Here is a 22361-nt window from a genome sequence, read left to right on the forward strand (position 1 = left end):
GTCTCATACAATTCTTTTGAAAGGTCCTACTTTTTGGCCGTCTTCAGATCTTTATTTCTCATCCCAGACTCCAGTGGAGCAGCATCACACAATTAATCATCAAAAAAACTATCTAGATCTCGATAAAACAGCATATTTAGCCCTCTGTTTGCAGCCTAAAATGTAGGTCTTGATCTTTGACGTGCTTTAAATGGGACACCAACAACTGTGGCAATGAAGGCATCTCAGAGAAGGTTGTGTTCACCTGGCCGGTGGTGTAACCCTGGAAGAAAATGTAGGCAACAGCTGCCGTTTGTGACATCACAGCGGACTGATTTTCAGAACACACGAGTTCTGATATGTAGACCAAGCAGAAGAAATAACCTTTGGGCTTTTCTTCTTCCAGGAGAGTTTGTTGCCAACGGACAGAAAACACGGTCAAGTGAATTTAGCAGAATAGGAATCGTTTTTCTGATCAGTTTAACTACATTATCAGAATGACAGATGAGAGATGCTGATTGACTAAATGTCTCATCTACAAACCGTGTTTCCTGCCACGAACCAAACAAAAACAATTCAGTGCAGCATTAATCAATTTCACTCCGCATCCAAACTTTCAAGTTAACGCGTTTGTCTTTCTTTTTCTTTTTCCTGCCCCCGCCTTCAAGCCTCACAGCGAGCGGCTAATGAGGTTACTGGACATCTGTGACGTGACATCTACATTTTGGCCTATTTGTGAAACAATGCTTACAAGGAAACCGGGGACATTGGCCACTGTGTTTTCCAACTCAAAATAACAAAGGCGAGCAGCCGCTGGCGGGAGGCTGTGCTCTCATGGAAATGAGCAACTGAACCAACAATGTAGTGCCTAATCTCTACAGAGAGAGGAATCAGTTACACAGCAGTATGCACCCCTCAATGCTTTTCATTAGAGTCAGCGTGCTATTGAAACAGCCACTCCACCCCCATGACATGCACGCAGCCCTCCCCTGTGTGTGTGTGTGTGTGTGTGTGTGTGTGTGTGTGTGTGTGTGTAGCCACAGGCCTTGCTCATACATGCACCAGATACAAGGTACCCCCCCGCCCCACCTCAACAACATAAGGGCAGGAATAAGTGGGCCAGAGGGTGGTATGGGGGTGTGAGGCCTCAAAGCACGGGATTAGAGTTAATGTGCCCTCCCTGGGTTATAATCTCTTCAGAGGGGGACTTTGTTTGAGGGGCTTGAGGGCAGTAAGATAAGTATCTATTACAGAAAACTCCCTCTTACCCCAACCCCACCTCCCCCCCAACCTCCTTCCCCACCCACCCCTCAAACATCCTCGCTTCAAAAATGAAGCACAAAAACACTTTTGCCTCTGTTCTTCTTCTTCTCCTCCGCCGCCATCTGATATCCAGGGACCCCCCGAAAAAAAAGCAAGTGCTGCCCCCCCCGCCCCCACCCCACCCTTTTTTTTTTCTTCAGCTAATCAGGAATTAAGGTCTAAAGCCGTATGGAGAGTGAGCAGGGCCCATATTTACTCCATCTGTAGCTGCAAAGTCAGGTAGTTAGGGCCAGATCAAAGGCGGCTTAGAGGAGAAGAAGGAGGAGAAACGGCCTCATTGTGTTGGAAGAAAAAGAGAAGTGGTGAAAAGAGAAAAAAAAATCACAAATCGTTCTCCTTCTTCTTCTTCTTCTTCTGTGGTCTGCCGAGGAGGAATGGCCAGCGGAGTGTCGGCAGAGTTCGGAGGCTGTTTTTTCCGGCAGAAAAAACAGCAAAGCGGACACACAAAGACTCACTCAGTGTGTTTAAAGTGGGCAGCGACGCAGGATCAAGAAGTGCAAGTGACAGTAAACACAAACACTTCACACTTTAATATAAAAAGCAGTTTAATACCAAAATACCTTCAACATATCAACACTGTGCAAAAATATAATAATTAAGGCGACAAGTAGCAATGGCATCAAATTACAGACAAAATATTGCAACTTTTTTTTTGCTTGTTTAGCTGCAATGGAGCTCGAAGCGACCGAGTACGACATCAGATGGTGCAAAAATTATTTTTTGCAAGAGTTAACAGGGCACTTAAATGTTGCATTCAAAAGCTGCATGGAAACCTGATAATCGCAGACTAGGTAAAAAAAACAAAACAAAAAAAACCATGCATATTTTTAAAATTTACAATGCTGCAGGGAGGTTGATGGGGGAGAGAGGAGGGAGGTATTTTCCCCTTCACACAGATGTACTGCTAATGCAATTATTTCCTTGTAAAATAAAGCAAGGTTCAAATCATAAAAAAAAATAATCCTGCACTATATGTCACTTTGAGTGAAGCGAAACCACATTAAGGACGACAAACCCGTTTCTATTCCAAGACGTGCGAAGGTGAGAGTCAACATAACATATTCCTGGATTTATAATTCACCAGTTGGACTATTTAAAGAGCCAGTCTGGATATTTTTTTATGTTCTCTTTGTTGTCAACAAAATCAACGCTTCTTGATTTGCCTTCATCACAAAACAAAGCAGCAAAGCCTGAACCACAGCTAATCAAACATTCAGCTGCAGCCTGGTTTTACACATTCAAGTGAGTTTGAGCACCTACATTTCAGGAGAGACAGTCGAGGAAGTCAAACTTAACATGCAAAAACATGTCAACCAGATCAAAACGATATAAGTGAGTATTGCTGCGATGCTTCCATGGTGAAACTGCACTTGTACAACATGTACAAAATATCGCAAGGTTTTTTTTATTTTAACACTTTCAAGCAAGTGGGCATTTTAGTTTCTATGGCGTGAGTGAAACAAAGCAACTTAAATATGTGAAAGGCTTCAAAATAAAATAAAATAAAATGAAATAAAATAAAATAAAATGAAATAAAATGAAATAAAATAAAATAAAATGAAATAAAATGAAATAAAATAAGATAAAACATATTTTGCTTGGCACAAACGAGGATCGCAGCAACGAACCTGACACCTGTTTAATACTTGACTGAACGTGATGGGTTCTTGGTGCGGATGAACCGAGCGGGAGTCGCTTGGTGCTGGCGGTCAGCGGGAGAACTTCCTGGGCCTGAACGCAGGCAGAGCGAGATGCTGCTGCTGCTGCTGCTGCTGCTGCTGCTGCGCTGATGACCTCTCCTCCTCGATGGGCGCCAGGTCCTCTGCAGAGCCCCACTTCTTCTTGGACTGGAAGAGCGACGCCAGCTTCCTGTTCCTGTGGCGCTCCCTGGCCTGAGTGACCTGAAATGCTGCTGTTGCCGGACACAACGGCCCAAAATTAGCAGGAGTGGTCGCATTAGTCGTAGTACAGAGTAGATGTACAAAAAAGACAGTACAAATTACTGTGAATTTAGTTTTTTGCTATTTGCACAATCTCTGGTAAGCATTGCCACTTTTACATTTCACTGCACATCCTATAAACATGTGATAAATACAGTTCTTGAATCTTGAAATATACTTCTATTTCTCTTGTGTTTCTTTTTAGGCTCTGTTTCTTTTCTGAGCCATCAGCCAACAGTTAGCGCAGCACGACAACTGCCGTGTAAAAACTGCGACAGTTGTTTTGTGGCTTTGCACTTTTCTGCTGGTTTTGGAGATGAGATGAGAAAACGCCCTCTCATTATCATGTCAGGCCTGTCAATGTGACGCCAGGCTCGTTGTTTCCACTTTGCTGCCAGACACTCTGATGTTACAAACAGGCTGCTTGAAATGCTTCCACTGGCAGTGAGATAAGCTCATGTTGTCCAGGAACCCCAATTGTATTTTTTTCCGACAAAGTAAAACAGGCTCGTCTTGCTTGAAACTTCTGAACTTCTAAACTTTATGAACACAAATATCTAGCAAATCAACTTGAAATGTGTAAATATCGACTGATTCATAGCATCATAACAGACAGATATGAGTATATTTCTTATAAATGTATTTAGTCAGCCCATATGCGCTAATTCAATGCCATCACTCGGGAGAACTCACACAGGTCCGTTTCATCCTCTGGACCTTCGGGTTCTTTGATTTTCAGGTAGTGTGAAGCGAGGCGACCGCTGTAGTCCCGTAAGTTTTCTTTGGCCCCTGAAAAAAAAACAGAGGTGGCATGGGGGTGGGGGGGTGGATTTAAATGTGTGTAAGCAGAGACTCTTCCTGAGGGGGCAGCAGGTATAAGCCTCTTCACCGTCACCTTACACCCAAAGCTTTCAGACAAACAACGCGATCCGAAGGTAAACACAACTTCCCACAGTCAGACTGGAACCTGCTGTCACTCTCTGAGGTGCAACGTGTAACTTTAGCCCCTTCCCCTTTTTTGTCCTCCTCTTTTTTCACAATGACTGTCCAGCGCGAGGGAGGACGACAGCAGCCGAGACAACAGCTGCTAATCTAGTGAGGCGGCAGGGCGACGACACGATGACATGTTTGGTTGCCATTGTTGCGGCGGCACATTCAACACAGGACACACAAAAAACACAAATTGTCACGTTGTCGGAGCGCTTTTCAAACCACCGCTTCTTGTTTGTCTTGATAAAGAGGCAAGACAACGAAACACCAGTGCCACGTTTATATAAAATCTTTGAAAATTAACACTGTCAAAATTAGTTTTTCATGTTACGTCTCCTGTGGTTGATACACAGCCATGTAACAGCCTTACAATGATCTTTTAATGTATAAATATTGTAGCAGCAAAGAATAAAATTATATCTTGATTGAGATGTCAAATGAAAGTTATTAACTTGCTATCCTGAACAGAAAAAAGAACAGTAGTTAGTGAACTCATGTATACCTATAATGTACATTACGTGATATCAATAAAGAGTTGTGACAGAATTTTCCCCCATGAATTACAGCTCATAAAAAGGGTAAAATGAGTCTTATTATCAGATAATCATGTAGCAATGTCTATCTAATCTGCACAAGCCCAACCCTACACTTTGTGTGAGACTCGGAGCATTTTACAGAATTCTCTTTAAGTCCAACTTTTCACTTACAACCCATTTAACCAAGTATGAAACACCGAGTCCTACCTACACACTGTGGCGAAGGAGCTTCGTCCTGCCGGCCAAAGCTAGAATTGCATCAGTAACATCAAAGGGAAGCATCACTTACCGTAGGTTTCTGTCAGCAGCTCCTGGATGTGGCGGTGGCCGTGTAAGGCTGCGATGTGTAACGGTGTGTATCCCTGCAGGGCAAAACAAGAGCATCGATTTTATTTTAGCGGTCGGCACTAAATACAATTAAAAAACCTGCACACATGCAAATGAAGCGTGTGGATATTTCAACTGATGCTTCTGAACCTTAACGACACACAGTGGGTCGAAACAGTAGAAAATGTTTAACTTGATGCTGTTGGGAGGAATTGATGGGAAAGGAGTGTGTGTGCCTACCCCCTGGTGTTTCCCAGGCCAGCGAACGCAGCCAAGGAAAAAGGTGCGAGAAAAGAGTACACAAATTAGCAAAAGGTTATGGAAACACAAGACAGTGATTGAAAAACGTAATTGCGCCGCAATTGGCTGAAAATTGCGCCGTGCCGGAGTGGTGCGGGCTGGCACACAGACACACTGTTTTGGGAAACAATTAACATGACATGACATGATTTATTAGCGGGGCGGCGCCCACCGCCGCCACAGCACGCGCTGCTGTCATACATTTGCACAGCTGGATTTCCGCGCACATCGCACGGAGGGAGCATTACATCAACGTGTGGCGGTGCCGACGTTACAACCCGCTCACCGCCAGAGCCATCCACTCCCGATCACTGGCTGCATACTCACATGCTGCAGGAAGAGAGGAGAGTAATGACAATCAGCTGTGCAACGGAGGCGGTGAAGTCAACCAACTTTTCAACGGCGATGTAAAGACAGCGGTTCGGCACTTGATGAAATACAGGAGCCGTTTCCAACAAGACAAACGAGATAGAAAGTTGCTCTGCATGTGCTCAGTGTGTGTTCTATAACAGCAGAGCGAGGAGCAGCAGTAGTGCACCAAACAGCAGAAACCATCAGCTCTTAAATAGTCCAAGACTTCAAAAAATACATGAGCAAAATTGTACTTGACAATAACCACACTGACACTTTCTGTCGTACTGTCTGTACTGTTAGATATCAGTGAGAATGTGTGATGTTATTTTCAAATGATCATCAAAGGTCCCAGATTAAGCACCAATGTTTTCTATTCATACTACTACTGCTACTACTGCTACTACTACTGCTACTATAACTTGTGTCACTAGTCTGCCTGTCTGTCTGGCAACCCCTTCGCTGTATGTGCTAAAATGCCCAGTTTTGGGACAGAGCTATTTATGATGTCACAAAGGGTAATTGACACCATGTGACTGTCTCCAGCTGCAGACCTCAAGGTTGGCTCGGCTACTTTTTTCTCTAACCATCCAAACATGGGAAGGTTCGACAAAGCGGCAGTTACTAAAACTAAAACTTTGTATTTTTAGGGAAGGCTGTAAACAAAGGGCTAAACTTATAGTTGTGTTTGTGGAAGTTTTTGGGGTAATTAATCACATCGATACGGGACCTTTAAAACTAGATGTTAAAACGTTGAACAGTAGAACGGTGACTCCAGCGAACACTCACTGATTTACTGTTGACGTCGGCGCCGGCGTTGGCCAGCAGGGTTGCCATGTCCTCGCTGCCGTGCTTGGCGGCCCAGTGCAGCGCCGTCTGCAGGGGGAGAAACCAGCCCAGAGTCACACCAGGACCAAACGCACCATCAGAGGCATGATGGGAAGCAACTCCACTGAAATGAATGGGCCGCCGTCTTGGAGATCGGGGGGGCCTGACGTGGGTGAGGATGGGGGAGTCGAGGACGGGGGTGGCGGCGGGGGACGGGGGGGGGGGACGAAGAGATGGTTTCCTGCCATCCAACACGGCTCTAATTACAAAACAACACAGCGCCGTGGCCACAGTCGGGGGCCGGCGGGCGGCCGTCACCACGAGGAAGATTGATGATGTTGGTGTGACCCGCCGAGTGGGGACCCCACCCGCCCAGACATCAGCACACCACTGTCAGCGCACGTCAAGGAGAAGGCCCCCGGGGGGGGGGGGGGGCGCAGCCTCCCCAAACCCCCACCCCCTCTCCTCCATGGACACGCCCACATTTGTCCGTGTGTGTGTGTGTGTGTGTGTGTGTTTTAGACAATAATAGCCGGGCTGACGCACTCTGAAAACACGAGGCGCAAAACTACATCCACCTGTTGGAGCACATGTGCCTTTTTTTTTGTTTGCCTCTTTAAAGCGGTAATTGCGGCGCGTCGTCGGCAGCCGCGGCAGATGTCGGGCTGAGGGATCACGTCCCGCCGCTGGGAGGGCGACCCCGAACACCGAGAATCAAACACCGAACGTTTCTGAACAAACGGGCGACTGAGAAGAGTTCGGAACCTTCTCAACCTCCGTCCGTCTGCTGCTAGGGTGCTTTTTTTTTTGTTGTTGTTGTTCCTGTGTCTTTGAACAGAACTCTTTCATGTCTGACATCACAAGATGAACTGTAATGAGCAGCAATGGAAAGGTGACGCTTTGAAATCAGCAGTGACACAGTTAAAGTGGAATATTTAAAGGCTGGAACGAGTGGCCTGGAAAGTTCATGACAATTTTTCATTTTTATTTAAACTGTACTAATAATATATATCTTCTAAAAATCCAGAATATAAATGTATTCTCTTTCCTAAAGTGCTAATTATTATGTCCCTGTCTGAGCCTTCAGCCCAGATGAGGGATCTTCCAAGATTTAAGAGATTTGAGGCCTTTTTTCCAAGAACAAAGTGGAGCAATAAACAGCATTTCAAAAAAATCCCTTTAAGCACTCTAAACCAGCGTTTCTCAACTGGTGGATCGTGACCCAAAAGTGGGCCACAGAGCTGTTTTGATAGTGGACTATTTTTGTGGAATAAATTTGAGTTTGCTGACTTCATGATACAGAAAAAACTGCAGGTCCTGAGACTCCACCAGTTGAGAACCAGGAACCAGGAGTCGAAACCAAGTCGCCCGGTCACGCGTCCACTTCCTTTTCTTCCATGATTCATTGCTTTGTTTTGTGTTTTCTCAGCCAGCTCAGGGATCTCAGGTTAGAGGGTGTTGCATCTGTAAAGACGGTAAATTCCACTGAGGTGAAATTGACGAGTTCAATGGAGCAACATGATTTTCACTGAACAACATGGTGCTTTCCAGAGAAGGAGGGAGTTTTTTTCTCAGCTGTGACAAGCAGCTGGTTTATTTAACGCACTTACATTCTTTTTTTTGTTGTATTAATGCAGACTTTTGGTCATCGTAATGATAATTAGTCTCTCTTGCAGACGTTGTTAGTTGTGGGTAATTTGGAGTAGCAGTGCCACAATGTCTGCGTGTCAACTGGACTTTTATAAAACAAGTTTCCCCTTCCAGCGCCGCTGTGATGTGACGATGACGGGAAAAGTGGGGAGTCGGTGGAAACATTTAGAACCTGGGCCTCTGCTGCTGGAACACTGCTGTTGCGTTACCAGAGAGACTGAAACACTGGTAAACCGAGAAAAACAACTACAAATCTTCCCAGATCCTGGAAAATCCTCCGGGGCCGATGGGCTCCAAACAGGGTGATTCCAAGTGAGCCGTGTGAATGGAGTCCACCTCACTGCGGCCACTGCACTAGTAGCACATAGCAAGGAAACCCCTCATCTAACAGCGGAGGAAACATTTCTGCGTTTCAGCCGTCCGTCCGTCCGTCCGTCTGCGAGACAGATTGTGACGGATGCCGTCCGGGGGCGGAGCGTCTCCGTCCTCTTTGTCCCTCCCCCGTCACATCTCAAAGACGGATTGGCCGCCGAGCTGCTTGACGAGCGGCTGCGGCGGCAGCGACGGCCCTCACAGCGGGCGCCGGTGATGGACGAGGCTCGACAGGATGTAGCATCTTCACTTCCTGCTCCTCGTGTTTCTCTTCCTGCCCACAGGGGGGGCGCACGCACACACACACACACACACACGCACACACACACACACACACACACACACACACACACACACACACACACACAAACACACACACACACACGCACGCACACGCACGCACGCATAGACGCGCACACCTGTGTAATCACTCAGGCACTGCTCTGTGTGGGAAGTAACAAAGTACAAATACTTTGACTGTACTTCTAGATTTTTCAGCTATCAGTACTTTGAGTATTTCTTTTCCTGACGACATTTTACTTTTTATTACTCCCTACATTTGTACAATAATATTTGTGTTTTCTACTCCTTGCATAACACGTTTCTTACTTTTGTGTTTAAAAGGTGCAAATTCTGTTCAAAGTAATTCACTTATTATTACAGTTGTTGCTGCTTTAAGTGGAGCTATTCGAACGACGGAGTTGTGTAGTGAAATATAAAATCCACACTTGTATTGCTGCATTAAATGCAAAAATATCATAACTTTTACTTTTTATTTAAGTATATTTTAAAACTTTTATTTTCTCGAGAAGTTAAATCACTACTTTTACTTTGGGCAGTTTTTTGTTTTTTTTTACACAAGTATCTGTACTTTTACTCAAGTACAGACTGTGCATATTATTGCCCCCACTGCTCTGTCACCACCCTGGAGCTGAGGCTAAAGAGGGTCCAGCATCACCAGGGGACAGCGGCAGTGAGATGGAGAAGAGTGACGGCCTAATGATGTACTTACAAACTGTGTGGCAGAGGAAGTCCGGCACAGCAGGGTCGCAGCGGCCACGTCACAGGGGAGTGGAGGTGGGGAGAGAGAGAGAGTGAGAGAGAGAGAGAGTGAGAGAGGGAGAGTTGAGAAGAGCCTCTCAAACTTCATGTCTTTACAGTGAAACCCCCTGAAACAATCTCGGCAAACACTTGGTCTGAACAGGAAGCACTTGAATCCCGAAAGGAAGCTGCTGCCCCCCCCCCCAACCTCCTGCAGTCCTGCTCAAACGTGTGATTCAGAGCCTCGCGTTGGCAACACAACGAAAGACAGTCGGGACTCGACAACACGGCGGCCGGGCGGCCGAACACCTGCTGCGTGTTGCGACTCTCGGTTCTCAAGCTTCTTTCGTTCCTCCTCGGAGCTTCTGCACGTTTTCCTCCAAAAGGAGTCGCAAGATCAGGGGCCGCGCTCCAACATCAAAGGGGCCCCGAGGGGGTCTCAGCACCTTCCCATGGACACAACCTGCATTGTTCTACAATTAATCCCAGCCTGCTCTATTACTTTCAGATTATCTTTAAGTGGGTGAAGTCTTTGTGGGGCATTAAGGCTCTCCTTAATCTCCCCACACTTCAATGGCCGCTGCGCTATCTTGTCCGGGTGGGGATGGCAGAGGCTTAGGGCCAACTCTTAGAAGGTGGTCCGGCGCGGCCGCAGGACAGTGTGAGAACTGTGGCACACACAGGGGAGGGACAACAAACATGAGCTCAAATCTCTTAAGCGCACACGGAGACAAATAAAAGGATTTGGGTTGTCAGGGGGCGCAGGAGCTAAAAAGCTATCTTTCATAATCCTTTTGATAGTGGACCTTTTGAAATGCATGATGGGGATGTTTTAACACCAGCTTCTCGGAATACCATTAGAAGGGCTGGAGGGGGGAAAGGGAAAAAAAAATCTCGACGGCGTGAACTGGCCAAAGTCAAAATGACGACTGATGTGGAGCGAGTTTGGAGGAGTCGGTGGACGATGTTGGAACTCACCCCCTGAAGAGGAGCGACGGTCAGGGTCACAGTCAGGAGCCGCAGCACCGCAGAAGAAAGACAAGAAAGAGGCGATGATGTAGAAATCACAACACAATGTATGTTGGAAACGCTGCAGCTACAACACATTGTCCTAAACAGAGCTCCTCCTGGCAAATTGAAATGAAAAAAAATTCTAATATTTAGCAGGAGCTCGTTGTGAATGTAGCATTTAAATTTACCACCCAGAGTCGGATTAAATCTGACTGCATTCAAGCTGCTCAGAGCCGCTCAGACTTCAGGCTGCTCAGTCAATTCCCCGGCATCTCAACACATTTTGTAAGATGAGCATTCAAGTGGTGCAGTCAAGTGTTGTCTTTGCTGTTAATCTGACACTCTGTTGCAGTGTGAGTGTGAGAACTGAACTTTAAAATAGACACAAACACACACACACATTTTGTATTTGATTTCATGACAGCTGGGCCTTCAACAACCTTCAAGAGAAAAACCCTCGATCACAGCTTTCTGAACTTCCTAAGCTTGTGTGTCTCTGTATCCCAGTGATTGTGTTGCTGTTGTTGAGTTAGTTGTGATCACACGTGGACTCGCAGAGACACCCGGGTGTTTTCACCTGGTGGGAAGTGATGCACTCAGCTGCTTGTGATCTCATCTGATTCAGGGGAGCATGTTAATACCAGGTGTAAACAAGACGACATCAGATACTCACTGAGGTGAAGTCCTGGTTCCAGCAGCCGCCACCATAGAACACAGGACACCAGGGGGGAAAGAGAAAGGAGAAAAATGCAATAAATAAGTGAAAACATTTGACCAACAAAATATTTTAAAGTTTAGTTTTTATGTTTTTGCTCTGACTGACACAAGAGTGAAATGGGGGAAACAAATAAAAATAAACTATGGAGTAAAAATGGGACCGAACTAGGGGTTCAGAAATGTCGGCAAATTATTTAAAGATCACTTTGGATCAAATTTGGTTTTCCATGACCATTTAAAAAAAAAAAAGACAATGAGGTGAAGAAATTGTAGGAAGTGTTGATCGCGTTCTGGAAGTTGCTGGAAGAAATTCCTGAACACAGCACAAACCGTCGGGAAGACTCTTTGATTTGAAAATGTATGAGATGTGGTCGGACTAGATTAGTAACTAATGTGAGGACTACTAACTCATTTGTGATCAAATACTCAATGATGATTAAATGACGATTAAATATTTGTTAAAAAAAAAAAAAAAGAAGAAGACAGGAACAAAATTAAATTGTATTATCATTTGAAAATTTCACTAAAAATACTTTGAAACAATTTAACAATCCAGGGTCATTGTGTTTTAATGTTGCTGCAGGCATGTTTTTCCAATAAGTGAACAATAATAACTATATAATAATAATAACTGGTTGCACTTAGACACAGAAAAACATATTTTTTCGCTCATGGTTTCTTGTAAAAAAAATACGGACAATAATAAATAATAATAATAATAATAATGAATATTGGGTACGCAAAGGACATTTTCTTCTTTTTCATGAAGCAGGAAAGTTCTCTTTATTGTCTGAGTGGCTCCAATTTTGCCAGGGACGTGACACGCACTTTGATGTCCCATTTGCAAATTTCAGAATCTAATTTTATCCACTTAATCAGTTCGGCAACTCGCTTCTCATCCCACAGTTGTGCTGCTGCTTCATTGGGCCTTTGTGTTGAAGGAGAGAAGTGGCTGCAGTCTCCCAGGTGACCAACAGCAGATGGGGTGGTGGAGATCCAATTTAAGAAAGAAAAAAACATGGTGTGGAATTAAGCTGGCGAGAGGGCAGAGCGCCGCTACCTTCTTGTTTGCCAGCGAGACGTCCTGGCGCAGCAGCTGCGAGAGGTCCGGCACTCGAGCGCCGGCAGCCGAGTAGATCCACTCCTTCTCTATAGGGTCCAACTGTTGGGGAGGGAGGGTCAGATGCGCGCACACACACACACACACACACACACACACACACACACACACACACACACACACACACACACACAGCAATTGACACCGTGCACATCCTGTTGCAGGTTCTGCTGAAGCTGAAAAACTTCTGATTAGTTTCTTGCGACGTTGAAAATAAAACGACACTTTTCAGGAGACGCCCTGATCACACGACTCGCGGCTCCTGACCATCATCATCAGTCCTGTTAACAACTCCAGGGGAAGTGATGGAAGTGATGGAAGTGATGGTAGCGACGCCCTGCGACGCCCGGGACAGGACAGGAGCAGATGTGTATTTCTAACAACAACTGGAACACGTGGAAGACGTCACTGAAGCGCTTGTCAGCAATAAGGCGAGAAGAAGAGGAGGAAGAAGAAGAAGAAGAAGGAGGAAGAAGAAGAAGAAGAAGAAGAAGAAGAAGAAGAAGAAGAAGAAGAAGAAGAAGAAGATTTTTACAATTACATTTTATCGTACATCTTACAGGGTACATTTGCACAGTAAAAAGTAAGAGGAAGAGGAAGAGGAAGAGGAAGAGGAAGAGGAGGAGAGACAAACAGGACTTACGGCGACAGCAGCCGAGCCCACGCTGCCGGTTCCTTCCTCATCCTGCTCCGACTCGGACTGCGAAACAGAGAAGACCATCAGTTAGCTGCGACCTATCCGTCATAACCATCACACCGTTTGATTTAGCATCTTCAACCTCCCCCCCCACCCCCCACCCACCCACCCACCCACCCACATCAACCCCCAGTTCACACGCTGGTCACACCACCGCAGCGTTTTCCAGCTGACCAGACGTGACCAGAGGGTGTCAGACAAAGCGGGGGGTGGGGGAGTGGGGGGCAATAATACGGCAGCGAGGCCGAGGTGTCGCTTTCACACATCAGGGGTAATGAACAACAATCCAATTAACAATTAGCCAAAGAACAACACACCTACAGCCAGACCAGGCGCTGGAGAGGGGCGTCGGGAGGAGGAAAACACAACAGAGTCTGTAAATGTGTCACCAGGCCTGATTTACGTGACGGAGGAGAAGCTTCAAGTTTCCTGCTTCTCCTTCACGCTTTGTGGAACCTTGTTCAGGCTGAACGTCGGATCTCGCAGTCTGACACGACGCTAAAACACATCGGGGGTTGGGAGGGGGTAGGGGGAATGGGGGGATGGGTGGGGGTTCTGTTTTGGTTTGGTTTTTGTGAGTGACACACATCAGCAGGCCGGACGTGGACATGGAGGGAGCGTGTTTCCAGAGTATGTTTATATGTCAAGAATAAATTAAATTAAATTAAATTAAATAATTAAATTAAATTAAATTAAATCAAATTAAATTAAATTAAATTAAATTAAATAGTATTGTTATAAAACAATGTCCCTAAGAAAATCAAAAAAATACAAAAAGTAATTAAACAAGTTAAACAAGAAAAGACAATGTAACCAACCGACATCAACAGTGTGAAAATGTTTAACAGTTTAAAAAGAACAATTCTTCAAGGGAAATGGCTCTACTGTATAAGGTGCTGTTGAAGTAAACGAAATATGGAAAACTGCAAGACAAAACCTCATAACTTCACAAAAGGAGGCTTTTAGAGTTGGTTTGATGATTTCAGTTAAAATTGTTAATCAAGGTAATGTTCAAATACTAAACTACTTGAACGCTTCAGAGGATTAAAAAAAATATCTGTCAATGATTTCTAGCTGTCAAGGGAATATTTTTGGGGGGGAAATGTGAATTTAAAAGTATCATATCATCTTCATTTTCAAATCTTCTGTTTACAACCACTTCCTAAAATAACAGAACATTTGTTGGGGTTTCCCTCTGAGAGGAGCACCAAGCAAAAGAAGAAAACTCATTTCCTGGGATTTGGGTTAGTATTGTTGTAATCTATCAGTAGTCAGGTTGGTGTGAAGCTCTCCACCTGGATCAAGTCAAAGACAGAACCTGGGTTTATCTCAGAATAAAGTAGTAACTAAAGATACGTTGTCAAGCAACTAGAGACATTTCACTAATCTGCTGCAACAACAGGCATCAGCGTCATCTGGTTCACAAATATACTGTGGCGGAAAAAAGTTTCTGGACAGCTCCATGAATTTCTGATATATTGCATTAAGAATCACTCTGAATTAACAATCAATCTGAATTAGATTTTTCTAGGTTTTTGGTCCTGTGTACTCTGGGTACTCCACTAATCTGTGCAATACATTCAGACAGATATATATATATATTTTTTTTTTTTTAATTTTCAGAATCAGAATGAGTTAATTGTCATTTTCATCCGACTATCTATTCGGAACAATTGTTCACAGTGAGAGGTTTGATGCAAAGTTCGACGGTGCCGCTAATACATTAGGCAAACACATCTGAAACAAGTTCTCTCCGTCACACGCAGAGCCACGACTCTTTCTCGGAGATGAATGACAAACTCTTTAATGGGCACAAATGATTATTATCTTTCTAATGGGTTCCAACATGCTGCTGCTTAACATGATAACAGAGGGCTTTATTTCAAAGTGCATTGTCCCCCTGCAGGGTCTCCTCCCAAACTGGTTTGACAGACTGGAGGCTGGCAATCCAGCAATCCAGGCAATTAACTTAGCACCACCTGCTGGCTGAAGGCAGAACAGCTCGAGCGGTTTCTTTTTTTTTTCTTGAAGTGGGTTTGAATGCGCTTTGTGTTCATTTAAAAACTGAATGTGGCCATCATGGCAGGCGTAAAAGACGATTTCGATACTTGGGAAACTGTTTAAGACTTGTAAAAATCTATAAATGAGGAAATGTTATATGTACCTGGATGGAGAACATATACAGTTCCATTGTGATTTTTTGTTTTCTGCACTGTTTATCCAACACATTTCCCATGCTGGCTAAAATGCATCATGTGAGAGTGTGAATTCTTATCTTGAAATGGTCATAAGTCGACCCAAAATACAAGCAAATGTGCAGAAATAAGCCATGAAAGACCTTTTAACAGTTTGACCGAGTGTGACAGTGACTATTTTACACGCCACCAGCGTTTATAGGCATGTCTTCTTTGCACACAGTCGTCACAAATAACTGCGACTGCGCTTTTGCCGCGGCCAAACAGAGATCACGCCACAGCCTTGTCGCCGAGGCGTCAACCACCTGCGAGACGTCCGAGGCAACTGCCAGGGCCAGGTGGGCAAAAATAATGACACGGTACGAACGCCAATTAAACTCTCATCAGTCACCTTTGACCCCGAGTCTTGGTCCAGCTCCTCCTCCCTGCTGCTTGGCGCTGAGGCTTCCTGGAGCGGCACGGCTGCACGATGAGGCGCAGCGTTCTCTGTGTGCACCTCCTGCAGGAGGACACACACACACACACACACACACACACACACACACACACACACACACACACACACACACACACACACACACACACACACACACACACACACACACAGACACACACAAGATCTGCTGTTAAGACCTGTTGCAGCACCCCAAGCCTCAATGTGCACGACGTTTAGCCGAGGTTAGTGAGACGCCAACACTTGGTAGCGCTGCGAGAAAAAAAAAATGATTCTTAGATTCATTGTGATTATGACATTGGCAGTTATAAATTGATTTACACATTGACTCGAGATACTTTCAGACATTGCCTTCCAGTTGACAGTTAAAATTTTATTATCAATAAATGATAGAAAAAAGTAAATTGTTCAATATGGATAATTGGAAAGCACTTGGTTTATTAGCCACACAGTGAGGAGAAAAAAAAAATATATATGTATATATATGTAGGAATCGTGATAAAGCTAGATTCTCGATTAATCGCGATCAATTGAATCGTAGCCCTGTGAATCGGAATGGAATTGAATCGTCAGGTACCCAGCGATTCCCACCCCTGCCACTTGGCCGGTCGTCAGGACACGCAGTGCGACAACACTCACTCAGCGGCATCAAGACGCATTTATCTTGCTGACCTCTGATTACGCGCTTACGTTTACAGCGGGAACAATATGTAGAAGTGCCTCCAGGGGATTACGGTGCATTAAAGCGGCACTGTGTTTTAAAACAGGGAAAAGAGCTCCTATACGTTGGCTTTAAAACAGCTTTGCCCACTTTATGTAAACCCGTAAGCCCTTTGACCTCCTGTGTTTTCAGCGCTGCCGCTAACTTGCACGCGCCCTGGCATAAAGAGCATTTGTCTGCTTTGACAGCATTGCCCCGGGATCCTCCGCTGATACACAGCACCGCACAGACGCGGCCTTGTTTACAGATAAATGTGTCACGCAACACAAAGAGCAAGAGTGTTGCGCCGGCGCCGAGGGCACATCAGGCCGCTGAGTCATCCCGTCGGCTCGTCTTACAGTTTGTTTGTTGTTTTTTTTCCCGTTTACAGAGGAAGTGGCTGTTTGCGAGTTTACCTCTGCTGCAGCACATGACATGGGCTCGTCCTGCTGCAGGTAGCGGTTCGGACCGGCTCCCGCATCCCACTGCACAGCAGCAGCAGCAGCCTTGGCCGGGCTGGGATGTCTCTGTCCCTCCCCGTCCATCCTGGGATGCTTGGCTTCTTTCTCCTGAAGCTGCTGCCTGTACTTCTTCTTCAGCACCAAGTATTTCTCCCCCTGGATACAAAGATACAAAACACGCCAAGGGTATTTTCTTCAACGGTGCAGAAATAACCATGTGAAGCATTTTTTTTTCCCTCAATAATCTTATTTGCATGATTTTCATATGAAACTGGATCTTCAGGAAATTCAGGTTCTTTTGCAGCAGAAGTGAAATTTTGAAAGCCAAATTTCTTTGTTCACATGAAAGTCGTGTGAAGAAGACGCAAATGAAGCGGTGCTCTTTGACTTCATACTGGAGTTAAAGAAGATATCCGGTACTTCAAAGTCTTTCAACACCTGTTTGTTAGATCTGCTGGTATGTTGACTGAAAAGCTCCTTCACCACCACGGCAGAAAACTAATGACGAATTGAAAAGTGGTTGTTTTGAAAATTAAAAGAAATTAAGAAAGAATTTCCAGGCCTTCTGTTATAACTCAATTCACTATGTTGCTTTGTAGCAACACAGTTTAACAACATGCTGCATTGTACGTTGTATTGAGTTGAAAAAGGAACACAGGTTAGTTTTGAAGTTAATTGTAGACTGAGTGAAAATGAAAGTACACACTCCTCAAAACCTGACGCCTCAGGGCAAATCTTTGACAGCAGCTTGGGAAGAGAGCACTTCTTCCTCAAAAGTTAAAAATAGCTGAAGATTTGACTTACATTCTCTGACTTCACCACCGCAATCCGGTCAATGATGAGCTTGAATTCCTCTCTATATTTGGCTGCAGGGGAAAAAGCGTATGATGTGAAAAACACAACGTCAACGTCACTCGGGTTCAAACACTGAAAAGGCAACAAGCCACCAAACAGGGCAGGAGTAAAAGTACCACATTGTGTTTAATGTAATATTTTTATGTTTCATATCTGTCAAACATTCTTCTTTTTGCTCATTGTATATTTTGTGCAACCTTGCACATACATTGTATTTTTGCTGATGCAACACTGTGAACTTACCCGCAGTGGGACTAATAAAGGGAAATTCTATTCTATTCTATTCTATTCTGGAACTGAGCTGTCTGTTTTTATTGCTTTACCAGCTCATGCTTGCTGCGCAGACTTGAGCTCGGTGCTTCTTTGTTGCACGGCACTGATATAGTGGCATGAACATTCAAAGCGCAGTACAGCAGGCAGGAAAGAGGCAGACAGAGAACAGAGCATCCCCGCAGGCTGAAACCTGAGCAACTTCAAACCTAATCTTTCTCTGTGGGAACCAAACAAACTAGAGCTGACGAGCTGATAGGCCCCATCAGATAACGAACGCTATCACCCCGGCGTTTACACCTGGGAGCACATATTCAAACATTCAAACATGAGCAACTGTGTGATTAAGGAGCTGCCTCTGGTCATCACGCCGGCTCCTCGGGGAGGGGAAACTTAAGTTTCCAGGCCTACGTAGGTATTCCATTCATTCCTAGGAGCATGCGAGCACGCAGCTCGGGACAATTGAAGTGTTTCCTCTTCCCGGTGTTGCTCAGAGAGGCTCGTCTGCGAGATAGCGGCGCGCCCACAACAACAGGAAATCCAAAAGGAAGCAGCCATTCAGCATCTGTTCTCAACGGACACATTGCTTGCCTCGCAGTTGCATGGCGGACACGCGGGTTATTTATTAGCCAAAGGTCTGGACAAGTAAGCAACACACACACACACACACACACACACACACACCCTCTCAACCATGGCCCAGTTTAGCGATTGGATGAGAAAATCCGCCCCATTACAGGGTCCACAACCAGTGATGCATGTGGTCTTAATTATGATTAAATCGCTATGCACACAATTACTGGCGGAAAACCTGCGACCACATGTCAGGGCAGACTTTAAACGGGTGGGAAGCACTTCTTCTAATTGGACAGCCACGTTTATCTGGCACCGTATCAAGGCGGCTCCCTAAACCTCTGTTAACAACTGCAGTGCGACATGGCATCTGGACGCAGCGCAGTGCCGCCAGGTCACTTTGGATAATCATTTGAGCGCTGGGTTGAAACGTGTTTCAGGCCAAAGGTAGAGAACACTGATGAGTGGATGGTTAACGGACCACGACGCTGCCATCGATCTGGTGGGGCCACAATGTATTGAAGGCTTCATCCATGCAGTGACTTCATGCGCTGATGTGCATTTGCATCCGCTAAATGTTTTCCATTTCCATTTCGTTTCGACGAGTGTGGAAATTCCTGAGTGCATCACTCAGACACTCTCGCTATTTACTTTTGTAAGAATAAACAGCACAGCGTTTCTCTTTCAGTGTTGTTTGAACGGAGAAAATGCACTATTGCTCAGCTCGTCTTTATTATGGCGTGAGCACTGGCATGTATAAAAATGGACATCTAGTACAGCAAGACTGGATGTCATGTGCAAATCTTTGAAATGAATGCAAACTAACTGCGTTTCCATGAGTTTTTTTGGAGCAGTTTTTTGTAGGAGCAATTTCTCGAAACATGGCTGTAATAAAAAATGAATCAAAACAAGTAACGGTTGCCATGGTAACATGGAACTTTGCACGGCGGTAGTAGGATTGGGTTTAGTGGTGCACTGTTTGATGGATGAGGTCAAGGATAATTTTGGTGCTATTATAACTGGATCTCTTGCGGTTGTTGTTGCTACGTGCCTGGTTACTGCAAGTCATGCCATCATCACGTCATATCCATGTTTGCTACATCACTGCTCCTTTGCCACATGTGGCAACAAATCAAGCAACCATTCTAACTTTTATTTCAAAAATAGAGGAATTCAGCCTTTCTATAAGATTTTACTTGCACTGCTGAAGCCGAAAATGTATATATTTTTTTTAATGTTATGGTGAAACCAAACTAGAAAGCATTTTTCAGGATTACACCATTGATAATGAAATACAAGATTGAGGACACGAGAAATCCTTTAAAAGTAAACCCAAAATTTATCACTGCCCCCTGGTGGTTGGCTGCAGTTTGGGTCAATGTGTCACTAAAAGAGGTATGGGCCACAATAAAAAACAGTTGCCAAAGTCATGTTGCCACCCATGGTTTACTAATCTCTTGCAGATCCATGTGCAGGTGAATCTTTAGGGGAGTCGAAATTGAACATCGTCTTCTGAAAAAATGAGACGTGCCCATGTTTATTTCCTTTAGAGACCAAGAACTTCACCCGCAGTCTAAAATTTGTTTTTAATCACTTCAATAGTCTCCAGGTTTGAGTTTGTGATCTCCAGCTCCTGTTTACATTGTCGAGGGAGAGTCTGTGTAGGAAGGACCGGAGGCGCGGCTGCATTAGCTCTCGTACAACATAAACAATTGCATTGCACACACGCAAAAATGTTTGAAGACATCTTGCACATTGCAGCGATTTTGCGCGGCGTGATTCGTGAAAACGTTGCGTAAGGATGGGAGTGGGTGGGAGGAGAGGAGCAGGAGAGAGAAGCACTGAGCTGAGTTCACCAGGGTGAGTTTTAAATCCACTCACTCACAGCTCGGCCGTGACGGGAGGCTAGTGGTAAAGTCATGGCTGCACCATCCGAGACCAAGACTCTGTCAAGACGAGAGAGTATCGAGACAAGACCAAGACATTATATTTAAAAAAAAAACAACAACAACAACAAGTATCTTTTATAAATTCGAGTTTGCTTCGAAATTGAACAGCAACATCTTGATCAAAAATTCAGAGTAATCGCAGTAAAAAAAAAAAATGCCTCCAAGTTGAGACCTTTAAAAAGGAGACCAAGACCAATCTCCAGTACTACAACACTAACAGGCCTTCACGCATTCATGTGACAGCAGCACATATTTCACTGATGGGTTCCTTCATGCTCATCAGTTAGCTGGCAGCCACCAGTGGTGGCCCCGGGCAGGAAATGACGTCACTCCTGCTGGAACTGGAGGTATTTTGTGGGGGTCCTTTAATGCGAACCAGATGTCCGTCTGTTTATAGCTGAGAACAATGACGGGACGTTGAGCGCCTTTGTGGAAACACGCACGTAGAGATTCTGCTTTAAAATAAAATAACTATTTAAAAAAAAAAAAAAAAAAAAACAACCAAGGCTTGCTTGAGTCACGGTCAGCCGACCGCCTTCTCTAATGCCATCCCGCCTTCACGAACTGTCACCGCGACCCCGTCTGGAGAAACGACGTCGCCGCAACTTACCGCGGAGCTGCGGGTCAGCGTGGCCGATAAAAGCCTTGAACGTCCGCAGAATGTCGGCGTTTTTGACTCGACCCGAGCTGCCTCCGCTGGAGGAGAAGTAGTCCAGCAGCGACTCCTCGTTCACATCACTCATCTCGGCTTCCCGCTCCGCTCCGGCTCGGTTCGGTTCGGTCAAATACAAATAAATATGCTAAATAATACATAAGTAGTGTTTTTTTTTCTTTCCCACACCCACTTTCACTTAGCCATATTAGCGGTGGTCCTCTGGGCTAATTTATTGTTAGTACATGTCCAAACTTCACTCCACTCCACCCAGTGACGAGCTGACCGCTGCTGCTGCCTCCTCCTCCTCTTGTTAACCCTTTCGAGTCATGCGCAATGTCAGCATCTTGCTTCCGCACTTCATCGTCACACACACACACACACACACACACACACACACACACACACACACACACACACACACACACACACACAAACAAAAAAAATCACTTTTTGCACTCAAGAAAGCAGAAGTCGGAAACCCACAGCATGATTTGAATAGTTTGCTATTGTCCTCAATATGCATGTATTGTGGGTAAAAATGTTTGACATTTGTTTGTCTTGTTTTTTGTTTTTCCCCCCTCTTTTTTTTCAGCCTGCAGGCGCCATATTTGCCAGATGGAGCGTGCACAGAAACACACATGAATACAGACTTGTGTGTTGCTCCGGAGCGAAATCTCTATTGAGCTGCTTAGTTTAGGCCTCTGCACAGCTCCTCTGAAGCTACAATCGTAAAGAAGCCTGCATCTAGGTGTGATGTTGAAAGTGACTAGAAAAGCGATATGTGAGATGTAACACAATGTGGAAGGGAATCAAGTAACCATTTTAGTTGTTTTAAGCAAGAACGAAAGTCAAAGGTATTCACGGTTAATTTGGCAAATCTTTTTTCATTGGATCAAATATATGTGGTAGGCTTTTTTTTTAATTTATTTTTATTATTAAGTGACCTAGGGTCAAAGTGGGCAAACTATGCATGACAGATCAAATAAACAGAGACTAGCAGGGTGCGAGGCCACGGGTGCAGGTATTAGTCACAGAACACATTGTCAGATTAATTGTGCCATTGTGCT

The 22361-nt window shown here is 44.9% G+C and overlaps 1 protein-coding gene across 1 annotated transcript; it reads right to left on the reverse strand.

The window, feature by feature from the left end:
- Positions 1 to 1829: 1829 nt before the first annotated feature.
- LOC142898638 (ankyrin repeat domain-containing protein SOWAHC) lies at positions 1830 to 21602 on the reverse strand. The gene is made up of 11 exons (XM_076041674.1): positions 21250 to 21602; positions 17797 to 17858; positions 16948 to 17148; positions 15769 to 15873; positions 13129 to 13185; positions 12426 to 12527; positions 9900 to 9914; positions 6530 to 6622; positions 5058 to 5130; positions 3936 to 4031; positions 1830 to 3214 (listed from the first exon to the last, which is right to left on the reverse strand). Exons 1-11 carry the CDS (start codon positions 21380 to 21382, stop codon positions 3012 to 3014), a joined length of 1140 nt encoding a protein of 379 aa, XP_075897789.1. The 5' UTR covers positions 21383 to 21602; the 3' UTR covers positions 1830 to 3011.
- Positions 21603 to 22361: the final 759 nt, after the last annotated feature.

The sequence above is a fragment of the Nelusetta ayraudi genome, unplaced genomic scaffold, assembly GCF_046127955.1.
Source record: "Nelusetta ayraudi isolate G7.1 ecotype Tasmania unplaced genomic scaffold, CSIRO-AGI_Nayr_v1 ptg000070l, whole genome shotgun sequence".
NCBI classification, from domain to species: domain Eukaryota; kingdom Metazoa; phylum Chordata; class Actinopteri; order Tetraodontiformes; family Monacanthidae; genus Nelusetta; species Nelusetta ayraudi.

Bases quoted from the DNA above. Each gene is read 5' to 3' on its own strand.
- LOC142898638 (XM_076041674.1), bottom strand. From the start codon at position 21,382: ATGAGTGATGTGAACGAGGAGTCGCTGCTGGACTACTTCTCCTCCAGC. The intron at 12,528-13,128 runs GTAAGTCCTGTT...CCTCCCCAACAG, and splicing joins TGGGCTCGGCTGCTGTCGCC to TTGGACCCTATAGAGAAGGA. The intron at 5,131-6,529 runs GTTCGCTGGAGT...TTTGCCCTGCAG, and splicing joins TCAACAGTAAATCAGTGAGT to GGATACACACCGTTACACAT.